The sequence below is a fragment of the Pleuronectes platessa genome, chromosome 10 (assembly GCF_947347685.1).
Source record: "Pleuronectes platessa chromosome 10, fPlePla1.1, whole genome shotgun sequence".
Lineage (NCBI taxonomy): Eukaryota > Metazoa > Chordata > Actinopteri > Pleuronectiformes > Pleuronectidae > Pleuronectes > Pleuronectes platessa.
Genome location: NC_070635.1, coordinates 21751653 through 21775316, shown reverse-complemented (window position 1 = coordinate 21775316; position 23664 = coordinate 21751653). Strand labels below are relative to the sequence as shown.

Sequence of the window (23664 nt, the reverse complement as noted above, 5' to 3'; positions counted from 1 at the left end):
ACAGAGTCTCAGTTCAGCCGTCTTCACAGGACAGAGAGGAAGACAAAGAGAGAAGTCGCTGAACTGTAAAGACCAATGAGTCACACGATCAGTCAAAGGAAACTGAGACGTCTTTTCCCAAATCACTGAAATCCCTTCATGTGACGTCAGAGTTGAGCACCCAAGGAGCTCTTTACAACCGAGAAGATAAATGCAAGTTGTTCTTCCTGTGGAAAAGAGCTGATGGACGATCATGACCGTGTGTGCGACAGAACCACATGCTGGCAAGCTGTGCTCAAGGGTGACAGGAGGAAACCATGTCCATTAGAGGAACTTTACTTTGACTTTAGTTCTTGTCTTACTTAATTGTACCAAATTATTTAGAAAACAATGAGACACTTTAGCTATACATCTGCTTGATTGAAGCTTAAATATCTTTTACTGCCATTATTACTACTGGTGGAATAAATGGTCATTGATGTGCCACTGCCAACATATCAGTCCTGTCCCAGTGTCGAGTCAACATAAGGTAAACAAGAATAAATACCAGAGGAAACGCTAAAATAAACTCCCTTCACTGAGGTACAGTAAAGTTAATGTTCACCTAAAACTTGATAGAGGCTTTTTAATCGTCAGATTACTGAAATTACTCCATAGCTCAGCAAGTCATAGCTCCATAAAGTTCCCTATAGTGTGTTGTAAAAGGAGCAAAGTTAATATTGAGGGTCCTGTTCATAAAAGCAACCTTTGATCTTTTCTATCCTTTCACAGAAATGTCTACCACTGTCAATGTTCACACACTTTCTTAAAGATCCAATTAAAGGACTTTTTGCGGATTTCACTGGGACCAGTCCATGAAATCCAAGGGCACAGACAAAGGTTGATAACTGTTAGAACACTAAAGTTTAGAATGCGAACTTGCTGACTTCACAGAAGCTCAAAGACAACACATCAAAAGAGAGAGGCTCAAATGTGTGAACACTTAACACTCACATGTGCTGTGTTACAGTGATGGCAGATCTAAGGCTCTCGTTCAGCCTATATTGACTAATTTCAGAATAAATGAATTGAAGCAGGAACCTGTGAGTACGGTGCAATATAGTTGAATGTGAAACCATAATAAACTAATTGATGTTTGTTTTATTTGAAAGGGGAGAGATGCAGTTAAAAATACACTGTGAAATCCCAGGTCCGGCCAAGATAACTTATTTACCATGTGCTACAACTGTGTGTCTGTGTGTGTGTGCGTCGAGACAGAGGTCAGATAAGTACAAACGCACCACGGCCCATCTGTCAGTGTCTCTGTCCGAAATATGAGCTATCTGTTTGCTTGGTTGTGGGAACGTTGTCAGAAGTCTCTGTGTGTTAACACCTCGAGGCTCGCTGTGTGCGTGTGTGCGTGTGTGTGCGTAGTGAGACAGTACGCAGGCCTCCCTCAGATCATGTGCAGTTAGTTGGCAAAACCAACTGAAGCCTTATTTAGTGTCTCAGAACTGGCTGAGGAACCCTCCTGCACTGTTCAGATTCAATGCAAGTCTCTAAATCCTCAACAGTTTATCTTAGGAGCTCAGACTTGAAACTTCACGGTTTTAAAATCTTCTCCAAAAGCATACTTTTACTAAGAGTGATGTTTCTTTTATCATTTTCTTTTGCCATTCTGCATATCTGCTGTCTTTGATTTTAAATCATTATATAATTTGCAGAAATGTCTTAATTTGTATCTGGTCTCTGATGTTTTACATTCTTGTTTTTATTTGTTCCTCTTCAACATCTAAATGCTCCCACTATCTCACACACATTTACATAACCATACCACCAGGGGACTATAATCCGATTCAAGCATTGACTAAGTGCATAGAATAAATCAACAATTGGATGAGTCAGACTTTTCTCCAGTTATACAAAGAGAGATAGGGAGGAACAATTAAAAGACAGCATACAGCTTTACTTAGTAAAGTTAAAAAGCACAAACCAAGCCATTGATGTTGGTGTAGTCATAGACTCAGACCACAACTTAAACAGCCACATTAACATGTCGAGGATAAATGGACTTATGTCTGAGCAGGATTGGAAAAAAAAATATTCATGCATTTATCTTTAGCCGACTTATATTGTAATGGTGTGTTTACAGGTCTCTCGGAAAATTCTAAATCTTAAAATGCTGCTGCTCGAATCCTCACAAACACCAAGAAAGTGGATCACATCACACCAGTTCTCAGATCTTTACACTGGCTCCCTGTCTGGGACCAAACACATTTCTGTTCTACTGCTACGTTATGAAACATCCAGAACCCTCAGATTTTAGGAACAGGTCTGCCTTCTGTCCCCAGAGATAAAACGAAACATGGAAAAGCACCGCTCAGTTTCTGTGCTCCATCCGTGTGGAGCAAACTCCCAGAGAACCGCAGGTCTGCTGCAGATCTCAGTTCTGCTAAGTCAATGCTGAAGATCTTCCCAATTGCCACAAAGTCTTATCAACTCCAATCATTACTAATCTCTTACAATGCACTGATGCTTTCAATCTAGCATATAAGACTTTTTGTCGAGATGCCTTAGATACTGCATGTAAAGCACTTTGAACTGCCTTGTTGTTGAAATGTGCTACACAAATAAAGATGCCTTGCCTCTTTGTGAAACACTGTGAAGTGACTGTTTTGAAGGGTTCTATATAAATAACGTTATTATCATTACTGTACTTTTAAAGTTTGTGCACTTCATGTACTACATGTAACCAATATATGTAAAACCACTACGATGTGCAGAGTGCTAGTTTATCATACTACAGGCATATTTATACAGCATGACTTATTTGTTGAACTTTTCTCTACGATGTCAGATGGAAACATAGCCAAATTAATTGGTTCACAAAAAAAACTTTCATGAACTCAAACTTTATTCATATATATATATATATATATATTATTTATTTGTTTAACTAACCAGGTGACTAATACTCGGCTCATGTCACTGGGCATTAATGGACAAAGTCTGTGAGATCCGACTGAGAGAGACTCTTAATGAGGGGAGGCAGATCTACTGTGACAGGATTAGGCATCAGTCGTATTACAGGGAAGCCCACACAACATTTTCACTTGTGAGTGAGACAAAGAAAAACAGAAGTAACAGATCGGAGAACAGAAACCAGGAGCCCACATGGTGCCGCTGACCTGAGACCGCAAAAACCAAATGAATGTGGCCTACATCCAGAGATCACATGAAAACATCCGATGTATGAAGTTCCAGTGTGAAGTAACAGAAAGAGTGAGACACCCCTAGAGTGACTCTCTCTCTCTCTCTCGCACCTGCTCCAGTTTGATCATCTCCACATCAGGACTATGAAACTTGGAAACGACCGAGTCCACATGCTCTGTAGAGATCCCACTCACCTCAGGAGACCGAATTATTGCCGATTCCTCTGTTCAGCTCCTCGCGCCTCACTTCACTCGCAACGTGAGCAGAAACTATACGATGCCAACCGGATGTGGAGCTGTGAAATCAACCTGCTCTGAGTTGCCACAGTGGCCGAGTGAGGAGGTGAGAGCAGCGGCTGTGATTCAGTCCGTCAGCCCCGAGGATCCGTGGAACTAAACTTCTCTGACTCTCACTTCGCCTCCATGTGAAACCAGCTTGAGAAACGCTGGATGCAAACAAAGCGGCAGAGCCGAGTCAAGGTACAGGAAACTTGGAGCCACATCCGGTGGAGGTACTTTCAAAATAAACTGATTATGAGCATTTTTACGTTTACACGGACACAATATTCTGATATCAACCCGATTGAGACAATAGGCCCGAAGACAGTGCCATGTAAACAGCATGATTAACCCTAACACATACCCCGAATAATTATAAATAATCAAAGTAAGACATGTGGACTCAGTGTCATATTCAATCAGCTCTATAGATTCAGTAAATACAATAGATTCAGAAAACTCTATATAGATTCAGTCAGCTCTATCGATGCAGTAAACTCTGTAGATTCAGTCAGCTCTATAGATTCAGTAAACTCTATATGGATTCAGTCAGCTCTATAGATTCAGTAAACTCTATATAGATTCAGTCAGCTCTATAGATTCAGTCAACTCTATATAGATTCAGCAAGCTCTATAGATTCAGTAAGCTCCATAGATTCAGAAAAGTAGATTCAACAAATTCTATATATCCAAGAAAAAACTATAGAATTAGTCTGCTCTATAGATTCAGTAAGCTCCATAAATTCAGTAAACTCTGTAGATTCAACAAACTCTATAGAATCAGTCTTCTCTACAGATTCAGTAAATTCTATAGATTCAGTCAGCTCTATAGATTCTGTCAACTCTATAGATTCAGTCACCTCTATAGATTCAGTCAGCTCTATAGATTCAGTAAACTTTATAGATTCAGTAGTCTTGAATTTATCTCTTGCTTTTATTTTGTAGATTGAAATATTTTCAGAGGAAATGGTAGTCCTAGATTTACAAAGAACTTTACTGGTGGGAAGTTTTTAACTTTGCATTGCACGCATTTTCACTGTTTATCGTTGTTCACTGATTTTTTCATCTTCATGCACAAACTAAGACTTAAGACACCAACGACGTCTTATGGGATTTTGAAAACAGTTTTATTTATTTTAGCTTTTTAGTTTAATATATTTCGTCACTTTAGTGTGCAGGCATCTCGCTATGATTATAAAAACTTCATCGTACAGGTTTATCTTGATTAACAACTTCTGTAAGTGCTCATGGCAAACATTGACCGATGAATGGCTTTGGCCAGAAAGAGGACTTAAAGGATCTCGAGGAAACATTTTGTGGCTGTGCCTGGATTATATAAAATGATTCACTGTAATGAACTTGAACACGAGGAGTCTGATATGAGAGCTATTACAGACGGTGCATCACATCCACACTGGAGGGTCACGGGGGGCTTGTGTCCCACACTACCGGTCCCATTCAATGAATGACGTCATTCTACCGTGGTGCTTTGTGTGAGTGTGTGTGTGTGTGTGTGCTTTGGGTTTGGTTGTTCACAATGAATGGAATTTAGTAAAAGTCCCAAGAAGGGTTGCTGCACAAACGTGTGCGTGTTTGTGTTTATGTGTGGATGGGGATTGCATTTTATGAAGGACAAAAAACACATAAGAATAAATAAATGAATAAATGTAGAAACACAGAATAGCCCTTTTAATTGCAAACAGTATCTTTTATTTATTTCTTTCTGTATTTAATTGTTTTTTCGACATTTATTTATGTATGTATTATTTTGTATCTATTTATTCGTTTATTTATCTATACTGATATTATTCTTTGCCCATCATAGATTTTAGGTTAAACTGTGAGGAATATAAGATACTGTGAGACAAATTATCCCCGGAAATCAAAGAGCCTTCAAACTGTAACGTTTAATGTTCATCACGATTTCCAGTTACAGTCATTTTAATGGAGATCACTGCTGTGTCCCCTGAAGACTGTTTTACACTCTCCTGTGTGCGATCCATCATAGGCTCCCATGTCTCCTAGCATCACAGGAATAATCCATTTAGAGGTGGGCTACTAAAAGCTAAAATACCCTTTCTCTACACATCAACGTTTTGATGACTTAATATGTATTAGAAATATTAAAAAAAACATATACACATGCAATGATTTCTGCGGGAAGAGTTCAGCCTTCATTTTATCATCAATTACAATCAAGTTTAAACAGCTGAATTTATGTTTCCTTACGATGAATTGTTTGTGTTTTTTTTCAGTTACCTCCACAGACAGGCTTGGATTCCAGATCCTTTAACTCCAGCACAAGTAGATGAGAGTCCCAACAGCCAGTCAGCCGTCACTCAACCTGCCCATAGCACTTGTCAGAAACTAATTTCATCACAGACAACTCCTGCAACAACTGACAGATCCGACAGAACTGATGATCAACAAGTTGTCAGACACACTATCTGTGTAGCCTTAAGGAACAGCCAGGGTTTGAATCGAAAGATGGGAAAGGAGAGCCGAGAGGATGGACAGGCCAAGGCTCAAGATGACCCCAAGCTAACTGGTTCCCAGCAGAGATGCCACAAACTGGAGCCCAATAAGTCGTTAACACAAGGTAAATCCTCTGCTGATGTCTGTGTTTTGTTGGACTTTATTTACATGTGTGAAAAGGGCTGATTGGACATTATTTATGGAAGCAACCACTATCATAATACCCCTGACCAAGAGTGTTTCACAGCGGCAGCATTCAGAATGTGTAACTCTATGCCCAGGCAGGATCAGCAAATTTATATTAAGAAAGAATCTTTAGTAAGGTTTTCTTTTCTTTGCCACCTCCTCTGTTTGAACTGTGTGTATGAACAAGACTATAGTTATAAGGTTTTATAGACCAGAGAATTTTGGTTCTGTCCTATTGTTTCCCTCGCTTTTGCAAACATCTGCACTTTTTACACTAGTTCCTGTTGTGCGAATTGAGTTTCTGATTAAAATGTGCAATAATTTCTCCTGTATGGCTTTCACATGCAGGCTGGGAGAGCTCCTTCACCTGTACCAGAGGATCAATCAGCACAGGTTAGAGCTGTTAGCCGATTGATCCTCAGTTAAGTTATGTTTGATCACATGTGTGTGGTGTGAATGAAAAGCAACAATACCGCCTCTGGCTGTGAGCGGGGGAGCCCCGTGGCATGGTCTAGTGCCACACTGGCACCTAATGTGGGGCTCCCCGCAGCCAGAGACAGGTTAAATAGGCCACCTGATGAGGTGGGTGTGTAATATAGATGGTTGTGGAGAGTGAGGTATGTCACATGATTGGCGAAGCCTGAGTTGCCTGCCAGAACTACCTCGCCGGCGTCGCCACATTTATTCACGTTCAACATTAACAAATACTTTTCCTAATGTGATTAAGTATGTTTATATACAGAGATAAGCACAGTGCAATTGGTCAGTTAAGGAATAGGGATTGACTCCCAATTAACACACTCAGACCTCTTTCTCTGTCTTACACATGATGACGCAGGGAATAAATCTTATAAAATTAGAGCATATTTACAGTAGTTCTTTACTTTTTATCATTTTGATATTATTTGGCTGGCACTGGGCCATTGGTTATTTATGCCCTGATTTATATTAAGTTTTTGAAGACCAAGCGTACTTAAAATTTGTACATTTTACTTGCATTCAGCAGGTATTTGCTGAATGAGAGAATTAGCAACTTTACTAGGCCGTAATATATTAAATGTTTGTTTGTTGAGGTAATGCAGCTTTAACATATTTTATTGAACCCTATAACATAACTGAACATGTTTTAATGCTTGCTCCTAGCTTTTGTTGTGTTAGTTACATAATGGTGTAATGTTTCACCCAACCATGTATATTTCAGACATCTGACTTGATGACACACAGACAAACTGCAGCCTTGAAGGGCCATCCCTTGTATCTCCGTGACAGTCCCGAGAAGCTGTTCAGGACTTGTCTTGTGAGTAGTTATTTTTACAAATGATATATTTACAAGATTTTTATAATCCTGTTCTTAAGATTGACTTCAACCTTTACCATCCATTCCCCTGTTCTTTCTAGAGCAATGATTTTCAGAGCTTATACTTTATAAACGGGTGTCTTCATTTTTGGTTGTAAGATGAAAATGTCAATATGTCAAGAATATCAATTTATTTTAAGTTAAACATTTGTTTTATTCTTGTAAGAAATGGCTTATTATCATCCAAACTAATTCAATCACAAATTCTTTTTTCAGTTTGATCTTCTAAATATGTGTTTGTCATTTCCTGTCTGTTATTGCAAGCCAACTGTCCCAGATGAGGAGCAAAAAAAGGGCCTCGTCGGGGGTGTCCCCACTGTGTTGGCGGAGGTTGATGACACTGTCATGAACGTCACTGTTTTTTAATCGAGGAAAACATCGTCTTTCAGGTTATTACCTCTTTGGGCTGATCTACTCTCTAAACCTTCAGTACCGAAAGAAGTGAGGCACACTTTTGAAACCATTCAAAACATTTTCATGGAACTTAGAAAGGATCCCTCTGCAAGGGTCAGGTCCTTTAAAAATAAACTGCTTCAGTAAATACATTTCAACTTCTGCAATCTAACGCTGTAACTGTCAATAGTTTAATGCTTGAGTGACAAAAAACCACTGTAGCAGCCACCAGCCTTGACAAAAAGCAGAAGTTTAGCAGTGGAATAGGACTTGAAGGGTAGCGTCTTGCCCAGTGTTTAATGTGAAATGTGCACGTTTTGGATCCTGCAGTACATACACATCGTTTGTGTAGCTGGTTAGCTGGTGATGTTGAATCTGGGACAGTTTAAAATCACAGAAGAGATCTTACTTTCACTGGGATTGTCACAAACCCTATATCTCTCTAATTTATTTTCTCTGTTTCTTTATTTTCTCCCCACCTGCCCGTCAGTTGGTCAATTGTACCATGTTATGTTGAGAATGACATGTTGGATAAGGTTGTGTAACAATTTACATTTTCTGATAGTTCTGAATCTAAGAAGCTTTGTGTGTTATTGTCAGACAGATTCGGCAGTTCGGCAGCTAAAGTGACGGTGCACATGCTATGTGAATACAACACCACAATTTGTGATGCGTGATGGTATAAAAACAGATTATGCGGTAAGACTGGGACAGTTCTGGATCTCAGCAGTTCCAATTTACTTGGACTTGTTGGAAAGGTTGGAACTCAAACAGTTTAAAATGTTAAATTTACATTTGTAATTAATTACACATCTAATGGAAATGAATTTAACTCGTTAGCTTAAATTTTGATTGTACAATAGTAACTCCACCAATCAAACTGAAATTTATTGTAGATTGAATTACTCTAAGAATAAAGTTGACATTAAAAGTTTGAATTAAGGTTGTTAAAGTCTAAAATGCACATCTATGTTGAACACCGTGGTTTGGATGAACATGTAGAAGCTGTTGAGGGATTGATGGTAATTAAAATTGAAGATGAAGTGTGCTTTGAAGAGTTCATTGAAGGCGGCCAGGGATGTCTGGGCCTTGCAAAAGGATGGCCTTCTGGTCAACGATGACATAGAACCTCATCTCATCATCTCATTTTCGTCCGCTTATCCGGGGTCGGGTCGCGGGGGGAGCAGCTCAAGCAGGGGGCCCCAGACTTCCCTTTCCCGGGCCACATTGACCAACTCTGACGGGGGGATCCCGAGGCGTTCCCAGGCCAGTGTTGAGATATAATCTCTCCACCTAGTCCTGGGTCTTCCCCGAGGTCTCCTCCCCACTGGACGTGCCTGAAACACCTCCCAAGGGAGGCGCCCAGTGGGCATCCTTACCAGATGCCCGAACCACCTCAGCTGACTCCTTTCTAAGTAAAGGAGCAGCGGCTCTAATCCGAGTTCCTCACGGATGGCTGAGCTTCTCACCCTATCCCTAAGGGAGACGCCAGCCACCCTTCTGAGAAAACTCATCTCGGCCGCTTGTACCCGCGATCTCGTCCTTTCGGTCATCACCCAGCCCTCATGACCATAGGTGAGGATAGGAACGAAGATCGACCGGTAGATCGAGAGCTTTGCCTTGCGGCTCAGCTCTCTTTTCGTTACAACGGTGCGGTAAAGCGAACGCAATACCGCCCCCGCTGCTCCGATTCTCCGGCCAATCTCACGCTCCATAGTACCCTCACTCGCGAACAAGTCCCCGAGGTACTTGAACTCCTTCACTTGGGCTAAGGACTCATTTCCTACCCGGAGTAAGCAATCCATCGGTTTCCTGCTAAGAGTCATGGCCTCAGATTTAGCGGTGCTGATCCTCATCCCAGCCGCTTCACACTCGGCCGCCAGCCGATCCAGTGAGTGCTGAAGGTCACAGGCCGATGATCCAATGAGGACCACGTCATCTGCAAAAAGCAGTGACGAGATCCTCAGACCACTGAACTACAACCCCTCCCCACCACGACTACGCCTCGATATCCTGTCCATGTATCACAAACAAGATTGGTGACAAGGCGCAGCCCTGGCGGAGACCAGCTCCCACTGAGAACGAAACTGACTGGCTGCCGAGGACGCGAACACAGCTCTCGCTTTGGGAGTACAGGGATTGGATGGCCCTGAGGATAGACCCCCTTACCCCATACTCCCGCAGCACCTCCCACAGTTTCTCCCGGGGGACCCGGTCATACGCCTTCTCCAGATCCACAAAACACATGTAGACCGGATGGGCATACTCCCAGGCCCCCTCCAGGATCCTTGCGAGAGTGAAGAGCTGGTCCGTAGTTCCACGTCCGGGGCGAAAACCGCATTGTTCCTCTTCAATCTGAGGTTCGACGATCGGCTCCTCGGATCGATTCCTTTCCAGCACCTTGGAGTAGACTTTACCAGGGAGGCTGAGAAGTGTGATACCCCTGTAATTGGCACACACTCTCTGGTCCCCCTTTTTGAACAGGGGAACCACCACCCCGGTTTGCCACTCCTTTGGCACTGTACCAGACTCCCACGCGATGTTGAATAGGCGTGTCAACCATGACAGCCCCTCAACACCCAGAGCCTTTAGCATTTCTGGCTGGATCTCATCAATCCCTGGGGCTTTGCCACTGCGGAGATGTTTGACTACCTCAGTGACCTCCACCAGGGAAATTGACGACGAAACACCATCAACCTCGAGCTCTGCCTCCAACATAGAGGGCGTGTTATTCGGATTCAGGAGTTCCTCAAAATGTTCCTTCCAACGTCCGACGACCTCCTCAGTTGAGGTCAACAGAGTCCCATCCTTACTGTACACAGCTTGGATGGTTCCCCGTTTCCCCCTCCTGAGGTGCCGGATAGTCTTCCAGAAACACTTTGGTGCCGACCGAAAGTCCTTCTCCATGGCCTCTCCGAACTTCTCCCACACCCGCTGCTTAGCCTCCGACACGGCAGAAGCTGCAGCCCTTCGGGCCTGTCGGTACCCTGCAACCGAGTCAGGAGTCCTCCAGGATATCATATCCCGGAAGGCCTCCTTCTTCAATCGGACGGCTTCCCTGACCACCGGTGTCCACCACGGTGTCCGAGGGTTACCGCCCCTTGAGGAGCCTAAGACCCTGAGGCCACAGCTAGCCGCCGCAGCTTCAGCAATGGAGGCTTTGAACACCGCCCACTCCGGCTCAATGTCCCCAACCTCCACAGGAATGCCAGAAAAACTCCGCCGGAGGTGTGAGTTGAAGATACCTAGGACGGGGGCCTCCTCCAGACGTTCCCAGTTCACCCACACTACTCGTTTGGGCTTACCAGGTCTATCCGGAAATTTCCCCCATTCCCTGATCCAACTCACAACCAGATGGTGGTCGGTTGACAGTTCCGCCCCTCTCTTTACCCGAGTGTCCAAAACATGCGGCCTCAGATCAGATGACACGATCACAAAATCGATCATTGATCTTCGGCCTAGGGTACTCTGGTACCAGGTACACTTATGAGCACCCTTATGTTCGAACATGGTGTTTGTTATGGATAATCCATGACTAGCACAGAAGTCCAATAACAAACGACCGCTCGGACCGCTCGGGCCTTCTGGTCAACGATGACATAGAACCGTTGGATGTTATTCTTCTGTTCACCAACGCACAGCAGGAAGTGCTGTCCTGGTCCCAAACGTGCAAGGAAGGTCTCAACACTGGTTCCAATCTGCAAAAACGTAGAGATATAGAGCACTATGAGAAAGCAATCAAATTAAAGTGGTGTCAGTGTTATAAAAATTGCATTAAAAAAGAATGCCTACCCTCAGATATCTCACAACAAAAAAAATTCTCCCCCTGGCTTGGAATGGAGAACATCTCTGACCATCTATAAGATATAAGGGAATCACAAAGGAGGTCATCATGTTAGGCTTTCCTGCAACAAAATCAAAGATCCTCTGCAGAATATATTTGTGTTTGAGGATTAATAACACGTTTGATTCATGACATAGGTGTACGTCAGGGGTCAGCAACCTTTTTCACAGCAAGTGCCAATGTGACATTTTTTTTGTCAATTAGTGTGCCATATCAACATTATTTTTAACATTAGGTTTTATTATTGAACAACATTCATATATCAAACAGACATGACATTTTTTTCTATGCATATTGGCTATATATATATCAACACTTTAAATAATCTCTCTCATTAGGACAATAGGTTTGTCATTAACCCCACCAACCACACTCATGAGAATTGAGAATTTCCCCAGCCCATAACAGATTGCACTGACACCATTTCAAAACACTATGGCAACAAGTATTGCATTGGAATTGTCCAAAGTGGACAAAAGCAGATCAAACATAAATAACAGTAAAAGGGCTATACAAGAATGTGACCTCCTGAACAAATCAACAGCTGATTCAGAGAAAAAGAGGGGCACAACAGAAACATATGCAAACAAGTGTAGGCCCTGCAACAAATACAATAATGCCTATCAATCAGTGTGAGCCCTGACCTTGCTTTCCTTTGCTGAGCTCCATTATCTGGGGGATGTAGTTAGTGACTTTAAGTTGCACACATGCTTCGGAGTGGTCCGTGGTCAAACGACTGCGGGAGGGGCTGAGCACACTCTTCATGTGTGAGAATATCTGCTCACACAGATACGTTGACCCGAAGACTGTCAGTAAAGCCAGTGCAACGTTCCGGAGACAGTTGAACTTCTCCGGTAAAGATGTCCAGCAGGTGAACATGAAGGTTCCGTGATCTTGCGCTGCTGTGGTTTCCAGCTGTTTCCGTAGCTCTGCAAACTTAGTCACCCACAGTGTTGAACTCCTCAGCTCAATCAGCTGCATTTCCATGCCCTGTGTATCCAACCAGTCTATCAGAGATAAATCAAATTCCTGTCCATGAAAGTTTTCAGGCTTGATCAAGAAAGAAAAAATAGGTCCATACTTCTGAAAGTCCCCAAACCGTGTTGTGAACTCCAGCCTGAGCTCGCTCATGCATTTGCATATTTCAGCGGTATCGATGCTGCGCTGCGATGACAACTCCCTTACGTGTCTGAAGTAGCGGAAAGTGGAGTTATTAACGTCACTTGCAAATATTGCTAACTTGCCGACAAAAGCTGTCCATGTGTCGAACATGTCCAAAACAGTTTGCCCTGCACCTTGCAGCCGGAGATTGAGCTCGTTGAGATGTCCCGTAATATCCGTGAGAAACATGAGTTTCACAACCCACTTCTCGTCCTCAAGCTCTGGGTAGTCCTGGCCCTTCTCAGCCAGGAAGGCCTTGATGGCATCAAAGCAGCCAACAAACCGCTCCAAAACTTTTCCGCAGCTTAGCCAGCGAATCGCGGAATGGAGAGGGATATCTCTGTGCGCGCAGTCCATTTCCTTGAGCAGCGACTGGAACTGTCGGTGCGTCAGTGAGGATCGCTTAACTATAAAGTTAAAAAATTTTTGCCACCGAGCCATTACCTCATTTAGATCTGACTTTGACATCTTTGCACAGAGATTTTCTTGGTGTATAATGCAGTGGAGTTTCATGATGGGGTGACCGACTTTTTCTTCAATTAGTCTGACTGCTCCTCTCTGTTTCCCGACCATGGCGGGACGCCATCTGTTGTTATCGCAAAAATCTTGCCGATGTCAATCCCTCGCTCCTCAAAATGTTCCATAAACACCCTGGCTATGTCCTCACCTTTAGTTGTTTCGGACAGTGGCTTTAGGCAGCAGAGTTCCTCTCTTACAGTCGAATCACAGTATTTTGCCATGACTGCCAAGCGCGGTACATCGTTCACGTCAACGCTCTCATCAAGTGCAACACTAAACACCACGGCATCTTTTAACCCAGCTCTTTGCTGCGCCCGGACATTTTCTGCCATTTCTTCGATGTGTCGCTCAACACTTCGAGCTGATATGGGGATGTCTCTGATTCTTGATTTGATTGTCTCTTGGTTTGGTAGTCCTTCAAACAGAACCTCTGAGCTGGAGAGGAAAGCCTCCTTTATATATTCACCATCAGTAAATTGTTTTCCATGCTTCGCAATGCAGTGAGCAATGCGAAAGCTTGCTTCGGTCCCATGGTTTTTGGCGGTGGCAAATATTTTCAGAGAGTTGGCCTGCTTCCCATACCTGGACACAGCACGCTTGATGGATTCTCCCTTGTCTGCCGGGTCTTTAAAAGTTTTTTCGTGCTTGGTCTCAAAGTGGCGCTTAACGCTGGACATTCAGCAAACCACGTTTTCTAAACATAAAGTGCATACAGCACGGTCCTTATTCAAAACGAATCCATAGTCTTCTTCCCATGAGGGCTGAAATGCCCGGGCCTTCAGTTTTTTAGACACGGGACATGCCATCGCCATTACACCTGACTACGCACTTCGCAGAGATTCGTGCGGGAAACTGCGGGAGGCTTCTTCTTCTTATTTAATGGCGATTGGCGTCCAGCCTATGGTGCAATACTGGCACCTAGCGGCTGGGAGGTGTTAATACAGGCGGCGTGACGGCGAAACCTATGAAGATTTCTTTAATAGGAAAACGACTGCGTGCCAATGATTATGGCTCCGCGTGCCAATGATGGCACGCGTGCCTATGGTTGCCGACCCCTGGTGTACGTCTTTGTAGCTCTCTGGCTGATTCCCGATCACTGTGGCTTCTTTTTACTCCACTGTCTCTCTCAGGAATTATTGTTGCATCTGATGAATCTGACACCGCTGAGGTTGAAGCATCTGACACAGATGAGGTGTCTGACATGTGTGACTCCAATGAAGTGTACGACAGGGAAATGAAATACATACTGTATATGAATATAAATAATCAGTTGAATAAAAAAATTACTGTTCAAGAGCTTCCCAACTACAAAAGCTCTTAATAAACCTTCTTAGCATTACCGTACTTCTGAATCCACAAGTCTTACCTGTAGACAGTTCTGTGGACACCATGATTGTAAGGTTCCCTACTTGTAAAAGCTCATCAAAGACGTCTGCATCCACCTCTGTCCCTGATTCATCTGTCACTTTTACATGGAACAAAAAAAAGACACATACAGACAGATACATATTTCCTCCATTTAAAAAAGGGACAAAGTATTTTAAATAATACTAACCAGAAATATAATGGTGACCAAAAGCAAAACAAAATAAACAATAATAATTTGCAAGTAATCTTAGCCACTAAAGTTTCCCAGGTGCCACAATTGCTAGTGTGACACAATTCAAACTGACCAACATGGTAGGTGAAACTTAATTAGTTAAGATCAGCATACTCAAACAATCAGGGCTGTGTAAAGAGGTAATCCAAACCGTTCTGAAGAAATGTATTGAAGTCTTCATAGCCTTCTTCAGTCTCAGCCACTTTAACATATTTCTGACCTTCACCTTATCCCACCTTGACCAGCCTGATGTCCAATGAAGAGGAACAGATCATATTCCTAAAACTTTATAACAGGTCTGGTGCTAGAGAAAAATGTCATTATGCCACTTGGTGGGATTTACATTTTAGCAGTAGTCATTCAGCTAATTAAACTTTTTAAAATGAGTGCTGCCATCCCACAAACTAGTAACGTGTATTGTTTCCATACAGTAAAATTGCCACAATAGCTAAGTCCGATACAAGGACCTGTAACTTACTGACTAAAGCAGTGTGCAGCTAATGATACAAGCACCTGCGGCTAATGGTAGCAGCTAACAATACCAAGATGTGCGGCTAAAGATACAAGCACCTACAGCAAACTATAAAAGCGGCTAATGTAGACACAGTGCATCACACGAGTTGAGCTGGGTAAGTAACAGCTTACCTGCTGGTTAGTTAGCAGCACAGTTAGTTGGGTTGCCTAAACAGCACACCTGCTGCCAGCTATCAGCAGTTGTCTTGTACCAGCTAGATAATTTAGCATTAGCGACCTTCAGAAATAAATACAGGATCTAGGCTCCTGGGTCGAACATTTAATTAAATTGGACATTTTACTTACAAATAACGCTAATCCTCAAAGTTGATCTTGCTGGTTTCCCGCTTCGATTAAGGCAAACTTCATGGTCACTGCCAGTGCCACGCCCAAAAGAGCCAGAGATAGACTTTTTAAAGATAGAGAGTAGCACTGGCTATGTAGTGAAATCCCCACTGTAGAGTTGATTTGAGAATCTGACATTTGACTCCCTCTTTCAACACCAACTCGTTTTGAGGAATAACTACCTTGTAGTTGAATTACATCTGAGTTGAAACGACTCAATATTTAAACTCCCAAGTCTAATATAACACTTTGAATTTGTTGTGATATACTCCACTTTCTACCACAGCAGCTCGCTCCAAACTCAACCTGCTGTGTTACCTCTGCTGTGTAGCTGGACACAAAGTTATGCTAAGAGGCTGATTAACTCACCCTGGTAGGTAAACTGTCTATCTAGTGAGTGTCGCTGTAGAGATATTCTTGCATCACAGTTTGCATAGTTTCAACAAGATATATTTCCAATTCATGCAGTGTGGGATTCCTTGCTATTCGCAGTGTGAAACTTAGTTTAGGAAATAATACTTTTTGGATTCCGACTGCTTTTTAGAGACATGTAACCACTACCACTCTAACGGGATATAATATCCAGTCATCCTTAAAAAGGTTGATAACTATACAATTATTTTACGCAGGTTTTTACAAAGATCTAATTTGATCATTCGTAAAAGCTCTAATTAATCTAATATCCATATTCTCGTGCCACGTCATTGATATTTACACATTGTTTATTTTTCTACTTTTTCCCTAAACTATCTCTCATTTAGCTGTCAGTGTTGACCCAGCAATTATGACTCTTAATTGGGATGTACAAGTATACTAGGTTTACATCCTCTCTATATATACACCACAGAGCAAAATGTTGCACCTTTACAGGAATTTTGTAAAAGTGGTTAATACTGATCCATAGTAAAATCTCGTTGATAGAGATTACCTGCAAACTAATGAGGCTCAGACATCCAAAATACGAGTGAATTAAACTATGATAAAACTACTGAATTAAAAAAAAAAGAAGCAATGAGACAAAACGCCAAAATTGTTTTGGCATTACAGTTTTTTACGATTGCTTAAGCACGATTTTGAAAACAGGGCCCGGTGCTTCAAAGCACCAAACACAAGCAGAACACCTCAGATCCTTTGCAAAAGGAAACACTCTTGTAAAAACTATACACTAATTGATCAAAACAATATTTTGTTACCATATGAAAACACACGTTTCATATGACTTAATTCTGTTTGTACCGGTTACACACTGCTGTTGCTAACCTAAAACACTTTTAGCAATTCTACTTCCCAGTGGTTAGAGTACTGTAAGTAAAGTACACAGAGAAAATGCAAATAGACAATAAATTCACCAAACACTACTCAAGACCAATGTTGCAGACTGATGACATTATAATTTATTTTTTCGATAGACCCAAATAAGTCAACATGGAGAATCACAAAAAAAACATGTCCCAGCTTTATGCTACTACAAAAAAAAAAAAGAAGATCTGAAACAAATTGAAAATAAAGTAATGAAAATATTAGACATTATCTCTTCGCCTAGCTGGATCAGGCCAGAGAATTGTATCAACTTCACAGGCGCAAACCTCATTGGCAAGACAACGTGGGAAGAACCGTCTTGAATGTCGAATCCATCCTTGCACAGCTTGCTGCGTCGATTTGATCACAGGCCTCCTCCATGGCCTGAATGAGGGGTACCTGAGTCTGGGGCCGGAGATCGTAAATCATCCACCGCCATGCCTTCAATAGTGTAAAAAAACGGAGAGTATGGTGGAAGGTATAGAACAGTCAACTGTGGATGTAGTTGAAACCAGTTCTGGACCAGAGCAGTGCGGTGGAATGACACATTGTCCCAGATGACAATGTATTGAATCTGGTTTAGTGCTGTAACGTTGTGCAAATGGTCCAAAAATGTGAGGATGTGAGTTGTGTTGTAAGGGCCCATGTTGGCATGACGGAGGAGGACCCCATTATGAGTAATGGCAGCACAAAGGGTGATGTTACCCCCACGTTGCCCTTGGACATTGATTATTGCCCTGTGGCCAATGATATTTCTCCCTCTCCTTCTTACTTTTGTCAGGTTGAACCCTGCCTCATCTATGTAAATGAATTCATGTGGGATTTCCTCAGCATCCATCTGTAAAACTCTCTGTAATACAGTGAAAGACATGATTGTGTAGTTCAGCATCGGTCTGGTATACATTACATTTACCTGTAAAAAGGTTACATATGCAGTATGCAACATCACAGTGCTAAAGTGAACAATACATACCTCAACACTCATGCCGCAGCTGTTTGACCCGCTTTGAATTCAGCTCAACAGGCACTCGATAAAGTTGTTTCAGTTTCAACCTGATGTCTTTTCAGGATGCGTGCCAGTGTTGACTGAGAGACCTGATTGACATTATTGAAAATGGCCTGGTCATCGATAATGTTGGCACGAATTTCTCTGAGCGTTATAGCATTATTGGCCAAAACCATGTTTATTATCTCTCTCTCTTGATCTTGCGTGAATATGGGCCCCCTTCCTCCTTGTCGTTCTCGACCCTCAATCCTATATAGAACAAAATACATGTTACCTAATGTAAAATATCAAAGGATGGGGTATCAAAAGTGCTGATATGGTGCATACAATAAGCAGCTGATAACTGTAACTGAAGGCAGATTTTGTTACCTGTTTTCTTGTCGAAATGTCCTAATGACAGATGCCACTGTATATCTGCTGAGATTTGGTTGAACTCTTAATCCAGCCTCCCTCAGCGACAATCCGTGGTTCACCACATGGTCCACTACTGTTGCTCGGATGTCATTAGATAAATTTGGTCTTCTTATTCTTTGAGCCCGTTCTCCCCCTGCTTCAGGTCTTCCTCTTCCTCCACCTCGGCCTCTACCTCTGGCACGGCCTCCGCCTCCTTCTCTTTCTCCTTCTCCTTCTCCTTCTCCTTCTCCTTCTCCTTCTCCTTCTCCTTCGATTCCCCGTCTCACCCTCAGTCTTCTTCCTCTTCTTCCTCCTTCCATTTTGGTTGAAGCCAGGTGAACTCACTTGCTGCATTTTTATAGTGCTTAAACCTGATTGGTGTGTCTTCAATTAAGCAGTCATGTGATTGTGCACCTGATGGTTGTGTTTTACCAATTGGCTCACAGGGGGAGTCATTTGACAGGCAGTGCTTTGGAATTGCAAGGAAGTGACATCATGATATCCTTCTGTGTCTATTGTATACAAGTGTGTTTAGTGTTTTGCAGATCACTGTGTGTATTGTTTTGCAAAAAGTGTGAAGCTGACATTGTGCTTATAGTGGTGCAGATCTGGGCCCATGTTCTGCTCCTTGAGTGTAAGGTTTTGTTAATTGTGTAAAACTTTTGAATTTAGTGTTTATGCAATCAAAAAAAACTGTAAAGTATTAAACATCGGGGGGAGACACACCGCTGCCCTGAGTTTCCAAATGACTGCTTTTAACACCTAACTGTATCATGGTCAATGAACACTTAAACAAAGTTTGCTGTTGGAGAGGAGAGTACTGTTTCTGAGGTGCAAAACACACACATGCAAGCAAGCAGGCATGCACGCTCTCTAACTCATAATACTCCAGTCTTAACCCAAAACCAAATGTTAACCCTTAAAAAGCAGTCCCTCTTAGTATGTGTTAAGGTAGACGTACTTACCAGGATATAAACAATACCCCACATGCTCTTATTATCTAAATGGAACATTTAAATTCAATATTTTTTCAATTAAACAGGGGAATTCCAAACCTTACCTTAATATTTTTGAGAACTCAAATCTGCACTACCAGTTTGCACCATAGGGTGGCAGTACATGCTAACATGAACCCAACTTATGTACATTACGGGCAGGATTCATGCATAAGAGCATACAAAAAGCACAACATCAATGAGTGTAGTACTGCAACCAGTTTGTATAATTGTTGCTTTATCTATATTAAGTCCTGGTTAATGTTGATGTGCCCCTCTTTTTCTTGGTAATTCTAAGGATGTAATTCTTTGTTTGGATGTTGTTGCTGCTTTCGTTCTGCTCGGGAGAGATGTCACTAAGAACGAAAATCCAACATGAAGTGGAAATCTTCCCTAAAACAAGATCACAAGGGGAACACGCATCTCTCGACCACTCTTACTTTGTAGTACTAGTGTCTACCAGCAGGTGTCCATAAAAACCCCAAAGACCACGTCTTACTTTCGCCCAGACACGAAGGCAAATCAAAGACATAACATCAAACTATCTTACATATGTTAGAGTTGTATTGAAAGTGAACAATGAGGGGGTTGTTGTTTGTCAACTCTCCAGTGTTTCACACAGTGGAAACCACTTGATTCTGCAGCGCCTTGTCAGGGCTCAGCTGTGACGTGGAGCTGCAGACAGGGCTGAGAGTCAGAGTGGGCTCTGCTGGAGAAACTGACATAATTTCTTAATGACCTTAAGCATCTTTCTCTGCATCACGTTGTGTAAATAAAGTTTTTATATTGCTGGATAATATAGGCCGATACTGATATGTAGGCCTATATCTGTTAAGCCAATATATTGCTCATGTGGCTTCTGAAAGTGACTGTCATCCCGTTATTACTTTTGTCCTAATAACTTAGGTAGTTACAAGACTTTAAAGTTTTGCTCAGGTTTCTTAACTTTGTGTTGATTTGACAGATTATTTGTGGATATATGTTGTTATAGTTAAAGTAAGTAAGGCTGAACACTTATCTGTTTAATAGGGTCAATCTAGCTGAAACTAATCAATTTAAGAATCCTGCAAATATTCGTTTTAAGATTACAATATTCATTTTTTTTTAAGTTGTTTTAGTTTTGACACTTGCATTTTGAGGATGTAGTTTGTGGTTGTTGTTTTTATGTCCACCCAAGATCAGTGAAGTTAGAGTAAATAACACAATCACTGGTCAGTATATATCATTGTAGGGCTGATGTAAATACTGCATTAGTCTTAGTTCGGTTGATCTAAAAAACTAGGTGAATGTAGCTACATTAATGTTATACACATAATAATAGTAAAGGAAGTACTTTAAGGATTTGTCAGATGCTTTACTGAGCCCCTCTCGATACACGCACACATACATTCACACAGTGAGGTGCTGAACTAATTTAACGTAAAAGCAGTTTAGTATGGAGGTGAGATCTTTAGACTCTCTCTTTTATTTGATCCTTTCATCCTGAACAGACCAAAACACATCTTTCTGCTTCGTCTTTTCCTTTTTTTCCCCATCTTGATCACATCGTTTCATTCTGAATGAAATCCTTCTGGCTACATTAGTTTTGATCCCACATGCTCCCTTTCCTGGTTTGTCTTTTTCCTCTATCTTGTTCTGACACTTTACTGCTACTAAGTCGTCACGGCAATTTACAAAATGGCTGACTGTGGCATAGCGTTTTTTTTTTCAGTGCGCCTGTTGTTAAAGACAAATGGCAGAGCATTTTTTTCCCAGCTACCCTCCTACTTCCCCGCAAGCTACCGTAGGATGACAAATTGTTGAGAGAAAGACAAGGCTGTACGTTTGTCCCCATGCATCTTTGTGTGTCTGTTTGTGTCTATTACCATGCGTGTGTCCATCTATAGACTCAGCAGGGCTTCTCTCTGTGTTTGTGTGTGCACGCACGCATAAGCTCAGCAGGGGTCCTGGGTTTGTAGTCTGTGTTGTTTTGTTTCCCTGTTGGTGTTTGAGCTATTCTTGCGTACTAGTGATGCTAACAGATGACCAATAAAACAGTATATACTCCTGTGTGTGTGTGTGTGTGTGTGTGTGTGTGTGTGTGTGTGTGTGTGTGTGTGTGTGTGTGTGTTTCGTCTCAGCAGGGGTTCTCCTGCTGCAGCCCTGCTGGTTGGAGTGACAGGGTTGGGCTTAGTTACCATAGTAACTGCTATATGCTTCAATCACCCCACTCCACCCAACACACGCACGTGCACCCGCCCGCATGCACACACACAAACACACACCTGTCTGTCTTAATACTCTATGCTTTCTGTTTGTCCCACACCTTCCTTTTTGTAGTCTTTCTGTCCGTCTCTTTCTCTCACTCTGTCTCTCTCCCCTTTTATAAAATAAAATGAGAAAAATGTCTAAGTTAATGTTACTAACACAAGCTTGCAGCTTTCTTTGTGTGAGTTAGGGAAGCTGTGCTTTCAAAATCAAATATATAAAATTAATAGATAAAATGTTCCCCTTTACTTATCATCACATACATATATATAAAGTTAAAGTTTTGTGTGGCTTATACAGCAGCTTAGCTGGTAAAGCCTTATGTGTGCAGGCTGGGTCTTAATGCATTCTAATAGTTCACAGCAGTCAATAGGAACAGTCAGAGGGCTCTGGCTCCAGGAAACACTATTCAAATCATTTGTGAATACCTCTTGATGTATAATCATCAGATAACGAATGGATATTGATGCAAATCTAAATATTCTACCTTACACTTTACATATAAGGTCAAGCTGAAAAAAAGAGTTCTGAGATATCTATTGAAGACATTCTTAGTCTGTTTAAACCAAAATCCAACATATCTGAGATTAGATCTTAGTTTTGTTTAACTGGTGTAAAATCTGCCTCAAGACACTTCAGACATGAATACATTTTTGAGAAAATCAATTATTTAGGTAGTAAATCTTTGTAAAAAGTTAACATGTAACTTTATGAATTTGAGCAAATTGAGGTGGAAAGCTGTGTGCTTGAAGATAAGAAGGTTACCTCTGACTGCAGTGCTGCAACGCTGCTTGGCACACCAGTCTCCTCTGTCCCCTCTGCAGAAACAAACCTTGTAGAAGTTATTAAAGTTATGCACAGTTTCCTCTCTAAAGGACCAACAAGCCCCCATCCTGTTCTCTTTATTCTTTCTTTTTTTAACTATGTGTGGCTGTCCCACTTGTACACACATGGCATCTGCCCATATGCATCGTCTGCGATAATGTGTGTGTGTTTATGCAAAACTTCTGTGTGTAATATTGGGACAACCTTTTATCTTCTGCACCACTACCTGTGAGTTGTTTATGCAAATTAATTAAGCGCATTATGTGCATGTTTTCTCTTGAATATAGTGTGTGTGTGTGAGTGTGTGTGTGTGTGCGTATGCGTGCGTGTGCGTGCGTTTTTGTGAGAGAGAGAGTTTTATGTTTGCTGGTTCCACAGCAATGCCTTTAAGCACCTTCTGCCTCAGAGCAGCTGTGTGGTCAGTTTCAAACACAGCCCAGAATATAAACTCCCCAGTCAGCCATTTACGTTATTAGTGGGTTCAGCTCAGGAAAGCAGGCACAGAGAAGTCATACAGGAAAAGGGCAGAGACCAAGAGCAGTTTTTTCCCAGAACATGTGCGCAGGTAACATACTGGGTGACCACTGACACAGCATGGTGTGAATTTATAGTCTGTTAATAAATATGTCTAAGTAAATCGTTTTGTCCCTATTTTCAGAGTATATAAAAAAGACCCACTCAGGATTCTAGTGAGAAACTGATAAGTACCATGCTTATAGATGGCTCAGCGTGAGGATACACAACGGTTAGGGCGAAAATAAAAGGAATGCGTAACTCTCTGGGGAAAGAGCAATATCTGTAGAGAGAGGAAGACAAAGAGACTGTTACCACCTCTCACCTTACAATGAGTAAGAGAGACAGAAGGTGAGCGACGATGACAGTGAGTGAGAGATAGAGATGTAGGTAAGAGAGTGAGGGATATTATGCGATACAAATCGAGGGCAATTTAAAGTAGAGCAGGAAAAAGAAGACAAGAGGTAGAGAAAAAAAAAACAGATGGAGGAGAGAGAAAACAGTAAGATGGAAAAAGTAAAAGAGAAGGAAGAGACAGAGGAGT

The 23664-nt window shown here is 41.9% G+C and overlaps 1 protein-coding gene across 1 annotated transcript in view; it reads left to right on the top strand.

The window, feature by feature from the left end:
- Window positions 1-3165: 3165 nt before the first annotated feature.
- Window positions 3166-23664, top strand: part of ulk4 (unc-51 like kinase 4) — an 82413-nt gene continuing 61914 nt past the window's right edge. Inside the window, 6 exon segments of the mRNA XM_053433222.1 lie at window positions 3166-3240; window positions 3403-3513; window positions 3606-3682; window positions 5705-6048; window positions 6459-6503; window positions 16117-16197. Coding sequence (XP_053289197.1) covers window positions 3166-3240; window positions 3403-3513; window positions 3606-3682; window positions 5705-6048; window positions 6459-6503; window positions 16117-16197 — 733 coding nt within the window.